Here is a 12,701-nt window from a genome sequence, read left to right as displayed (position 1 = left end):
TTCATCTCTTATAGTTTTATTTTAATCAACGTGACAATGCAGTCATGTAAAGAAATTTCAGAATATGCAAGTCATTGTGCTCATGGCTGATTGGTTCAGGCTTAACAGCTGTGAGGCTCAGGGCTCATGGCTGAGCTGACCTGCCAATGACATCATCCACTTAACCCATCATTGGCCATCACTGTGTTGCACTACTGAATTGCTGGACAGCGCCCTCTGTCTTGTGGGTTGTGTCATTGTACTCAGTAGGGATATCCTCTTTCATTTTTCATTGGTCCATGTTGACCACCTTTCATTGGTCGATGTTGACCACTCCCCCGATCCTTAGACCACGCCCCCTTAGGCCACACCCCCTCAGTGTATCTCTTGAACCGTTTGTCGTAGAGACTTGCGGATTGTGCCATTGGTCGATGTTGACCACCTTTCATTGGTCGATGTTGACCACTCCCCCTGTTGACCACCTTTCATTGGTCGATGTTGACCACTCCCCCGATCCTTAGACCACGCCCCCTTAGGCCACACCCCCTCAGTGTAACTCTTGAACCGTTTGTCGTAGAGACTTGGGGATTGTGCCATTGGTCGATGTTGACCACCTTTCATTGGTCGATGTTGACCACTCCCCCGATCCTTAGACCACGCCCCCTTAGGCCACATCCCCTCAGTGTATCTCTTGAACCGTTTGTCGTAGAGACTTGCGGATTGTGCCATTGTACTCGGTGTAATAGTGTAATAGTGTGTAATAGTGTAATAGTGTGTAATAGTGTAATAGTGTAATAGTGTGTAATAGTGTAATAGTGTAATAGTGTGTAATAGTGTGTAATAGTGTAATAGTGTAATAGTGTGTAATAGTGTAATATTGTGTAATAGTGTAATAGTGTGTAATAGTGTAATAGTGTGTAATAGTGTAATAGTGTAATAGTGTGTAATAGTGTAATAGTGTGTAATAGTGTGTAATAGTGTAATAGTGTAATAGTGTGTAATAGTGTAATAGTGTCTAATAGTGTAAGTGTGTAATAGTGTAATAGTGTAATAGTGTGTAATAGTGTAATAGTGTGTAATAGTGTAATAGTGTGTAATAGTGTAATAGTGTAATAGTGTGTAATAGTGTAATAGTGTGTAATAGTGTAATAGTGTGTAATAGTGTAATAGTGTGTAATAGTGTAATAGTGTAATAGTGTGTAATAGTGTAATAGTGTGTAATAGTGTAATAGTGTAATAGTGTGTAATAGTGTAATAGTGTGTAATAGTGTAATAGTGTGTAATAGTGTAATAGTGTAATAGTGTAATAGTGTGTAATAGTGTAATAGTGTAATAGTGTGTAATAGTGTAATAGTGTAATAGTGTGTAATAGTGTAATAGTGTAATAGTGTGTAATAGTGTAATAGTGTGTAATAGTGTAATAGTGTGTAATAGTGTAATAGTGTGTAATAGTGTAATAGTGTAATAGTGTAATAGTGTGTAATAGTGTAATAGTGTAATAGTGTGTAATAGTGTAATAGTGTGTAATAGTGTAATAGTGTAATAGTGTGTAATAGTGTGTAATAGTGTGTAATAGTGTAATAGTGTAATAGTGTAATAGTGTGTAATAGTGTAATAGTGTAATAGTGTGTAATAGTGTAATAGTGTGTAATAGTGTAATAGTGTAATAGTGTGTAATAGTGTGTAATAGTGTAATAGTGTAATAGTGTGTAATAGTGTGTAATAGTGTAATAGTGTAATAGTGTGTAATAGTGTAATAGTGTGTAATAGTGTAATAGTGTAATAGTGTGTAATAGTGTAATAGTGTAATAGTGTGTAATAGTGTAATAGTGTGTAATAGTGTGTAATAGTGTAATAGTGTGTAATAGTGTAATAGTGTGTAATAGTGTGTAATAGTGTAATAGTGTAATAGTGTGTAATAGTGTAATAGTGTGTAATAGTGTGTAATAGTGTGTAATAGTGTAATAGTGTAATAGTGTGTAATAGTGTAATAGTGTGTAATAGTGTAATGGTGTAATAGTGTGTAATAGTGTAATAGTGTAATAGTGTGTAATAGTGTAATAGTGTGTAATAGTGTAATAGTGTAATAGTGTGTAATAGTGTAATAGTGTAATAGTGTGTAATAGTGTAATAGTGTGTAATAGTGTAATAGTGTAATAGTGTGTAATAGTGTAATAGTGTGTAATAGTGTGTAATAGTGTAATAGTGTAATAGTGTGTAATAGTGTAATAGTGTGCAATAGTGTAATAGTGTAATAGTGTGTAATAGTGTAATAGTGTAATAGTGTGTAATAGTGTAATAGTGTAATAGTGTGTAATAGTGTAATAGTGTAATAGTGTGTAATAGTGTAATAGTGTGTAATAGTGTAATAGTGTAATAGTGCAATAGTGTGTAATAGTGTAATAGTGTGTAATAGTGTAATAGTGTTATAGTGTGTAATAGTGTAATAGTGTAATAGTGTTTAATAGTGTTATAGTGTGTAATAGTGTAATAGTGTAATAGTGTGTAATAGTGTAATAGTGTGTAATAGTGTAATAGTGTAATAGTGTGTAATAGTGTAATAGTGTAATAGTGTGTAATAGTGTAATAGTGTGTAATAGTGTAATAGTGTAATAGTGCAATAGTGTGTAATAGTGTAATAGTGTAATAGTGTTATAGTGTGTAATAGTGTAATAGTGTAATAGTGTAATAGTGTGTAATAGTGTGTAATAGTGTAATAGTGTGTAATAGTGTAATAGTGTGTAATAGTGTAATATTGTGTAATAGTGTAATAGTGTTGCGGGTTGTGTCATTGCACTCAGTAGGGATATCCTCTTTGATTGGTCTATGTTGACCACTCCCCCGATCCTTAGGCCGCGCCCCCTTTTTGTATCCTTTGAAGCGTTTGTCATAGAGACTCGCGAGAGACCCTCTCCCCCGTTGGCCGGCGGTGCACAGGCGTCACCAACACTTTCACAATTTCCCCCGCGCGGAATTGTCTAGTTATTATTTATTATTTGTATTTTTACTCTACATTGAAAACTGTGCTACTACTTCAGTATTTCTTTAAGTATTTACTCCTCGCTTTGCTTGAATACAATGTATTTTTTAGACATGAGAGAAAAATGTAAACATAGATATGTTATTTAGGGTGAAATGACTTTATCCGCCTGGCTCTTTCTCACAGTGTGGACGGAGGGGAGCTGTTTGACCGCATCATCGATGAGAACTACAACCTGACGGAGTTGGACACGGTGCTGTTCATCCGGCAGATCTGCGATGGGCTACAGTACATGCACAAGATGTACATCCTACACCTCGACCTCAAGGTCAGCCCCAACACAACGCCCCCCCCCCTCTGGTGATTTGGTGGGACAAAAGTAAATCCGTACAGTACTGTATTGGCCCGGACATAATACCCTATAACCATAACCTTAAACCTAAGACCCTAAACATAAGACCCTAACCATAAGACCCTAACCATAAGACCCTAAACATAAGATCCTAACCATAAGACCCTAAACATAAGACCCTAACCATAAGACCCTAACCATAAGACCCTAACCATAAGACCCTAAACATAAGATCCTAACCATAAGACCCTAAACATAAGACCCTAACCATAAGACCCTAACCATAAGACCCTAAACATAAGATCCTAACCATAAGACCCTAAACATAAGACCCTAACCATAAGACCCTAAACATAAGACCCTAACCATAAGACCCTAAACATAAGACCCTAACCATAAGACCCTAAACATAAGACCCTAACCATAAGACCCTAAACATAAGACCCTAACCATAAGACCCTAAACATAAGACCCTAACCATAACCCTAAACATAAGACCCTATAACTAGGGATGCTCGATATTGGCTTTTTCACCGATACCGATATACCGATATTGTCCAACTCTTAATTTCCGATACCGATATCAACCGATATCAACCAATACCGATATATGCAGAGTTTCCCCCCCGCAATTTTTTTTTTATAATTTCAGGTAATTAACATTACACATCTCTTGTCGTGTAATTAACACAACATTATGCATACTTTGACAATAAATAAAATAATAGTTTGTTCTTACTTGCCTGCCTGGGTTAAAGTGTAACTAATTGCCGGAAATTGGTTTTAAGCCATAAATATTCTATCAGATATTTTTTCTATAAAACTGCATTTAAAAGTGAATTGTATCCTTTTAAATGCCCTTTTAACTCAATCAGTGCCAGCCATTAGACGCGGACCGCTGTAGCTGGGACAAGCGTTAAAAGATACCAATGCGTGACCTTGTTTGTAGAGCTAAATCTATATTCTATATTATAGCCATGGATACAATATTATAGTAATTTGACACTGTGTTTCTTCTTCTTCAAGATGCAAAAAAGAGATAATCTTTCCATCCATACGTTCCTGTGTTATACCGTGGTGAATATAAGTATGGTTTTACAGCGGTATGGAGTAATTCCTGAAAGGCTACGTAATAGCCATATAGGCCAATTCTACTATTTGCGTTGACATTTCTTGCCTATACACGCTAGTATTCCAGAATAAAATCTATACAGTAGCTATTGTCATGAATGCATGGGGGGGGGGTTCTGATTATTGATTACCAGTAACAGCATTAGTATTGAACGCTAAACGATCAGCTGGATCGGTATGAAAACCTTTCACAATCAAGCCAGAATTTACGTCAGATGATCCTTACCTTTGATCGGGAGTATTCCAAAAATAATATTCCAATTGTTTGATCGATATCTGCTCCATCCGATTTCCATTTGGCCCACGACATAACCAACCACAGAATATGCATCGGATGTCCCGTAGACGTTTGGATTCGACCGATTGAACTTCTAGCCTTGCCGTCTACTGAAAATCTGCGCCCGGAAACTTTTCAGTGTAACACAGGGTCTGGAACAGGGTTTAGTGCAGCTCGATACCGCCACCTGGGAGACTCTAGCCGGTACTGCACCCTCGGCGTTGCAGTAGGCCTTCTAACGGCAACATACGGGTCCCTGGCATTGAATAGGATATTAAAATCGAAAGAAAAAGAAAAACAAACCAAAAACGTAATGTTACGTGAATGGCCCCGAATGAGTTAAAATGAAAAATAGTGCTTGGAAAAGTACTTGAAAGTCCTTGAATTTCATTTTGCAATGTCTGTGGGAACCCCATTAATCACTACGATCTGAAAATGTGAATTCTAAAGTTCTGCATGACCTTGATTAACTTGGCCTTGACCTTCAAACCCTCCGTAACCCAACGACGAGCCGTGGATCATTCCTCATTACCGTCGCTGTCTTTTTGAAGGCTGCAGCGGGCAAATTTTTTTGTATCGTGTAAAGCTTTGCACGAAATCCATAGATACATTCCCGCCACACCTCCAATCTCTAGGCCACCAATAATAAGACAACCTCACTTTTTTCCTGTGTAATTTCCTGCGAAAAAACGCTGTCCTATATCCGGGGCGAATACGGTATACATTCTGTAATTCTGTGCTGGCTCGGGTCACTGTTCTCTATAGTTTGGGAGTAATTCCTATAGTTTTTGATTTTGCTTTCTTTAATGTTTTTTTCTTCACTGTCGTTTTTTCCTTTTAGCCAGAAAACATTCTCTGCATCAGCAGAGTTACAAACAAGGTCAAAATCATCGACTTTGGGCTCGCGAGAAGGTAAGACCTACCCGTGTTTTACATTTCACACACACACAAACACATTTCAAGATTTGCTCATGTTTAGTAGGGGTGTCGCAATGCATCAATTCTAAGGTCACGATTCAACTGCATCGATTTGCATTCATGCCGAGTGAATCAGTTCCTCCAGCCACACTTGTGTATACACATTTTTGGGGGGAATTAACTGATCGAAAATGTATCGAATTGCATCGAATCGAATCGTGGTCAAATGAAGAGATTTCATGATGCATTGAATCGTTGCCTGAAGAATCGTAATCGAATCGAATCATTGTGGGGTCAAATATTTACACCCCTAATGTTTAGGATAAAAAAATCCAGATATTGCCTCCGCCTGACATAGAAAACAAACTGAGCAAAGACAACTATACTATAATAGTTCAAGTTTTCAAGTTTGTTTATTAGTTGTCACAATAAAATACATGGACTTTACGGTGAAATGCTTGGTTCTGTATGAGCCCCTGAGAGTGTGCTTCATACAGTAAAAACAAAGTAATTTAAAAAGTAAGTAAAAAAAAGTAAGTAAAAGAGGAATATACAATATACAATAAACTATTTTGTATTTTAATTTAATAAAATAATGGTATTTAATTTTAATACCTAAAATGACATGATATCTGGTGGTTTTGATTGATTGATTGACAATTTTATTAACAGATTGGGTACAATACAGTACGGCTCAATACACACAATTGTTAAGGGGATGCAGACCAGAGAAAGACTTTCGTCTTGTTTACATCAGGGTCCCCCATTTTCAATTCATCAATGGTATCCATTCAATCCCCCCCCCTCTGCAGGTATAAACCCCGGGAGAAGCTGAGAGTGAACTTTGGGACCCCAGAGTTCCTGGCTCCAGAGGTCATCAACTATGAGTTTGTGTCATTCCCCACAGACATGTGGAGCCTGGGTGTCATCACCTACATGCTGTAGGTCTGCATGGACACACACACACACACGCACGCATGCACGCACGCACGCACGCACACACACACACACACACACACACACACACACACACACACACACACACACACACACACACACACACACACACACACACACACACACACACACATACTGCAACGTGTACACAGACAGCAGCCACACCAATCCATCACTGAAGTCATGTGATTCACGTGAGATCAAGCCTTCACAACTGAGTCCTTTGACATTTGAGTCAATCTAAGTTTAACCCACTGATTAAAGGGACAGTACACAATTATTTAACCGTTGCACCATTCCCTACTTACCAATAACGTTGTCGATAGGTAGAGTCCTATCTTCATACTGGACAAGTGGGGACAACAAGCTGACTGAAACTAACTCCACGATGCGCACACAATAGATTTCAGTTAGCTTGAGTTAGCTCGTACAGAAAGGGGCTTGTCCCCATCGACTTTGTGTTAATTTGTGGCTAACTAAGTGGAGCTGCGTGTATCCGGTATGAAGAACAGCATGATGGGTTGTGCTGAGATAGGACTCTACCGATTGACATCATCATCGGCGAGTAGGAAATAGAGGCTAGTGTTCCAAAATGGTGAACTATCCCTTTAACCCTTTCACTACCACACTACAGAAGGTTAACCCTTTCACTACCACACTAGTGAAAGGGTTAACCTTCTGTAGTGCGGTAGTGAAAGGGTTAACCCTTTGTCGTGTGGCAGTGGAAGGGTTAACGAGGACTGGCTAAGCGTCCCGCTCTTAAGCCATACAGAGATATACCTCATATCATGTACCTAGTGTACTCCATCAACAAATAAACCAATACACCCAGCACCTGCCAGGCCCCGCCCCACTGCCGTACTATAGTACTAGGCGTGGCCACCACTCACTCTTCCTCTATTTTCGTTTCCATCATAGCGGATGCATGACACCCTATGCAACTAGTTGATATGAAAAGTTTAGATAATATTGAGTGCTTACGGAGATTTGCTTACCCCTGGAATCCAATGACACGTATGGCTTAAGAGCGGGACGCGATGCCAGTACGAGTATATAACCTTCTGTAGTGTTGCAGTGAAAGGGTTAACCATTTGGTAGTGTGGCAGTGAAAGGGTTAACCGTCTGTAGTGTGGTAGTGAAAGGGTTAACCCGTTGTCGTGTGGTAGTGAAAGGGTTAACCTTCTGTAGCATGGCTGTGAAAGGGTTAACCCTTTGTCATGTGGCAGTGAAAGGGTTAACCTTCTGTAGTGTGGTAGTGAAAGATTAACCGTCTGTAGTGTGGTAGTGAAAGGGTTAACCTTCTGTAGTGTGGTTGTGAAAGGATTAACCTTCTGTAGTGTGGTAGTGAAATGGTTAACCATTTGACGTGTGGTAGTGAAAGGGTTAACCTTCTGTAGTGTTGCAGTGAAAGGGTTAACCATTTGTTGTGTGGCAGTGAAAGGGTTAACCTTCTGTTGTGGTAGTGAAATATTAACCGTCTGTAGTGTGGTAGTGCAAGGGTTAACCTACTGTAGTGTGGTTGTGAAAGGGTTAACAATTTGTAGTGTGGTACTGAAAGGGTTAACCTTCTGTAGTGTGGTAGTGAAATGGTTAACCTTCTGTAGTGTGGTTGTGAAAGGGTTAACAATGTGTAGTGTGGTAGTTAAAGGGTTAACCTTCTGTAGTGTGGTAGTGAAAGGTTAACCGTCTGTAGTGTGGTAGTGAAAGATTAACCGTCTGTAGTGTGGTAGTGAAAGGGTTAACCTTCTGTAGTGTGGTTGTGAAAGGGTTATCCTTCTGTAGTGTGGCAGTGAAAGGGTTAACCTTCTGTATTGTGGCAGTGAAAAGGGTTAACCATTTGGTAGTGAAAAGGGTTAACCCATTCAGTGTGAAAGGGTTAAAATGACTCACACAACTTTGACCTCCCTCCCTCCCTCCCTCCCTCCCTCCCTCCCTCCCTCCCTCCCTCCCTCCCTCCCTCCCCCAACCCCTCCCTCCCTCCAGGCTGAGTGGCCTGTCTCCGTTCCTGGGGGACGACGACAACGAGACGCTGAACAACATCCTGGCCTGCCAGTGGAACTTCGAGGAGGAGGAGTTCATGGACGTCTCCCAGGAGGCCCGGGACTTCATCACCCGTCTCCTGGTGAAGAGCAAGTGCTGGAGGATGAGCGCCGCTGAGTCCCTGAGACACCCCTGGCTGTCGGACCCGAGCCTGCACTACACGCTGCACCAGAAGGTACCATAGAACTCCAGCCTGCACTATACACGCTGCACCAGAAGGTACCATAGAACTCCAGCCTGCACTACACGCTGCACCAGAAGGTACCATAGAACTCCAGCCTGCACTACACGCTGCACCAGAAGGTACCATAGAACTCCAGCCTGCACTACACGCTGCACCAGAAGGTACCATAGAACTCCAGCCTGCACTATACACGCTGCACCAGAAGGTACCATAGAACTCCAGCCTGCACTATACACGCTGCACCAGAAGGTACCATAGAACTCCAGCCTGCACTATACACGCTGCACCAGAAGGTACCATAGAACTCCAGCCTGCACTATACACGCTGCACCAGAAGGTACCATAGAACTCCAGCCTGCACTACACGCTGCACCAGAAGGTACCATAGAACTCCAGCCTGCACTATACACGCTGCACCAGAAGGTACCATAGAACCCCAGCCTGCACTATACACGCTGCACCAGAAGGTACCATAGAACCCCAGTATAGCCTGGACTATACTCTGTCTACACCACTACAAACACCAAGCATCAAACACTCAAGTTTGATGTAACATTGTCACATACACATGACATTAAACATGTACTATCCCTTTAAAATTACTCTCAACCAGTTGCAATTGTAAAGTAGTTTTCTTTTTCGCAACACATAAAACATATATAAGTGTACCAACATAGGCACACACGCACGCACACACGCATGACATTTTCCCAACTCTCAAAAAAATTAAACTGAAATCCCTCCCCCCATGGGGACCAGTCCCCATGGGGGGAGGATTTCAGTGTATGTTCATTGGCATACTATCAACATCACTGAACCAAGAACCAAAAAAAGCAATACTTGCTTGCCTTTTTTAACATTAAACATTAAAGATGTTCTCTCAGCACAATGGTGACCTTTATACCATACAATCAATTAAAAATAATGGTACACCTATACCTCTTGTACAAGAAAAGGAGGCACAAATTGAGTTCATATTTTCACAAAGCTTTTATTTCAAACAGCTGTTGCATTTTATTTTAAATATATGTCCCCTGACAAACACACACACACACACGCACGCACGCACGCACACACACACACGCACGCACGCACGCACGCACGCACGCACGCACACACACACACACACACACACACACACACACACACACACACACACACACACACACACACACACACACACACACACACACACACACACACACACACACACACACACACACACACACACACACACACACACACACACACACACACACACATTATGTCTCCATTTTAATTTTCCAGATTTTTTCCAGATTGTGAAAGTACAGAATGTAAGCTTTCAAATTATGTGTCATATGTTGGATTCTGAGAATGTTTGAAGATGATGTGCTAATTTAAACATTTCAACATACTTATAATTGGGCGGCTGGGTAGCGCAGCGGACTAAGCACCTGCCTATCACAGCAGAGACACTGGTATTGAATCCAGCTGTCAGCGGTGCCTCCGGCTTGGTCGGTCGTCCATACTAACACAATTGGCAGTGTTAGAGGGTGGGAAGCCGGTGGGGTGTGTATCCTGGTTGTTGTAAACAGCGACTCCTACAGGTCGGTCAGGGCGCCTGCTCAGCGAGGAAGGGATCTGGGGGAAGTAGTGTGAGCCTCCCACGTGTTACGCTCCCCCAATGAGAGTCCTCGCTGTCAGGTGAAAAGAAGCGGCTGGCTGACTCCACATGTATCGGAGGGGACATGTGATAGTATCTATCAATCCTCCCTAGACCGGCAAGTGGGGGGCAAATGTGCGCAATGACCAGGAAGGGAGGGAAGGGAATTGGCATAACGACTAAATTGGGATGGGAGAAAAATACAGAAAAAAGGGTGAGAAAAAGTAAAAAATTAAAACATACTTAGAATTTAAGTGGATTCATACGCTTTCTTTGCAGAAAAACAAGTGCCACTCAACACATGTCCCTCCTCCTCCAGAGAGCTAGACAGGTAGGACCAATAACTCCCTTCCAACCAGCATACTTCAGTCTTTCAAACTATTCTATTATGTTGGCAGAAGCATTTGGCCTGGGGCTGGGGTCATATTACTCTCAACTGACCTGATCTCCAACCCTGCCCTCTTTTCTTGATCCTCCAATCACAACCGTTGCTTGCAACCGGTTGTGATTGGAGGATAAAAAAAAGAGGACAGAGCTTCAGTTCAGGAACTGTATTTTATTCAAAATACAAATATTGAAAACATTTGTGCTCTTCTCAACTTAATATAAAACAATTGAGGGTGAATGTTCGATCGCTAATATATCCGATTCTATTTTGGATTGAGTGATTTGAAAGTGAATTTACCCTGATTTGGCCTACATTAGCTCAGCCTGTATTGGGTAGAGCTGTACTGTATATTGCTATATATATATATCACAGTTAGACAATATCTGATTGATACTATATATATCAATCAGATATTGTCTAACTGTGATATTGTATTGTGGATTTTTGATACACAATTTTGCTGTCGTAAATCAATGCATAAAAGCAAATACTAAGTAAGATGATTTCTGAAACGTTTGATAATGTCAGGTGAAAACTACCGTTTCAGTTAATTGTATCACTTCCCACGACCATCCATGACCAATATGATAAACATCGAGTGGGTTAGCTGGCACAGGATCTTCCATACCTATAGGTAGATATCGTGATAATATGTTATCGAGTGCTTTTGAATATCTAAATATACATTTTCTTCTTCTTTTTCTGTGGCCTCCCCAGATTGACTCTTCTGATGTCATATAGGGCTCCCACTGGAGCCCTCCACCGGACCAATGCTGCTGTACCTATAGATGGCTACTGGACGACTCTATACTCTCTGCCTTGCCTCCTCACATCCGCTTAGCACTGCAGCTCACTAGCTCTGACCATGAAATGGAATGGGTGCGAGGCCAGCAGTGGCGTGCACAGATGGGGCCGAAGGGGGGGGGGGGGGGGGGGGGGCTTGAGCCCCTGCCCTTTTGCCCCCAAGTGCCCATCCATATTTTTGTCAAATATGAACACTGGGTGTTGGGGTTAACTCTCTGAGGTTGGAGCTCCCGTGAGCGGGAGAACAAAAGGCTTGAAAAGGTGTGAAAACGGCCTCATCTCGGCGGAGAGGATTTTTCATAAATGCCGAAAATGTTGTGCGATTGAGAATTAGGTCAAACAATTTGATGTTCACAATTTCTAGTGCTTTGAAATGTTCTCTATCTGTTTCCTTATTTGCTAAATGTAATACGACTTGTAAATGGGTTAATTATTGTTAACTTGTCCGGCTGTATAATTTCCCTTGCTCTCTAAAGAACTATACAGTTGAGTCGTAGGGGAGGGGCTGAGTACTTTCACTCTCGAGTGTCGGGGACAGACGTGCAGCTACCAAATCCATTTAGAGACAATGGATCCAGTATAGGCTTCTTTGTTGGCAGTGTGAAAATATGCAGAGTAAGCTTAATATGTTTAGAAACGTGTATATCTCCGTAGCATAACGACAGTGCGCATCAGGCGGAGAAGTTACCATATCTCAGCATAGGAAGCTCTGATGGCCTTTTTGTAGCTTGAGCCCTTGCCCCCCAAATTGTCTGTGCAGTGCACGTCCCTGTGGAGGACAACAGGAAATCACTTATGACCTCTTTGTCCTCTAGACTCAAACTACCTCTCTACCTCCAAGGTTCAGACTCTCTCTGTCCAGGGTGTGATATTAGCCACCAGCCAGATAGATAAAAAAAATTAGTTTTTGACTCTAGAGATCCATTTCTGGCTGGTAAGGCAATGAAAGTGGCTCCGATCCAATATGACTGGTCAGAGAGCTTTGATGGTGAGGTATTGAATGATGGTGGGGATGTTGTAAGTAATATTTCCTCAAACAGCAAATC

The 12,701-nt window shown here is 41.4% G+C and overlaps 1 protein-coding gene across 1 annotated transcript in view; it reads left to right on the top strand.

Moving 5' to 3' along the window:
• mylk4b (myosin light chain kinase family, member 4b) overlaps positions 1-10,790 on the top strand; it is a gene marked incomplete at both ends in the record, with an annotated part of 40,672 nt that extends 29,882 nt beyond the window's left edge. Inside the window, 5 exons of the mRNA XM_084308363.1 lie at positions 3,146-3,287; positions 5,561-5,631; positions 6,450-6,578; positions 8,578-8,809; positions 10,743-10,790. Of these exons, the coding sequence (XP_084164489.1) occupies positions 3,146-3,287; positions 5,561-5,631; positions 6,450-6,578; positions 8,578-8,809; positions 10,743-10,790 (622 nt within the window). The remainder of the gene's footprint in view (positions 1-3,145; positions 3,288-5,560; positions 5,632-6,449; positions 6,579-8,577; positions 8,810-10,742) is intronic.
• Positions 10,791-12,701: the final 1,911 nt, after the last annotated feature.

Source organism: Notolepis coatsorum (assembly GCF_963971535.1).
Source record: "Notolepis coatsorum genome assembly, chromosome: 2".
NCBI lineage: Eukaryota > Metazoa > Chordata > Actinopteri > Aulopiformes > Paralepididae > Notolepis > Notolepis coatsorum.
This window is presented reverse-complemented; position numbering and strand designations above follow the sequence as displayed.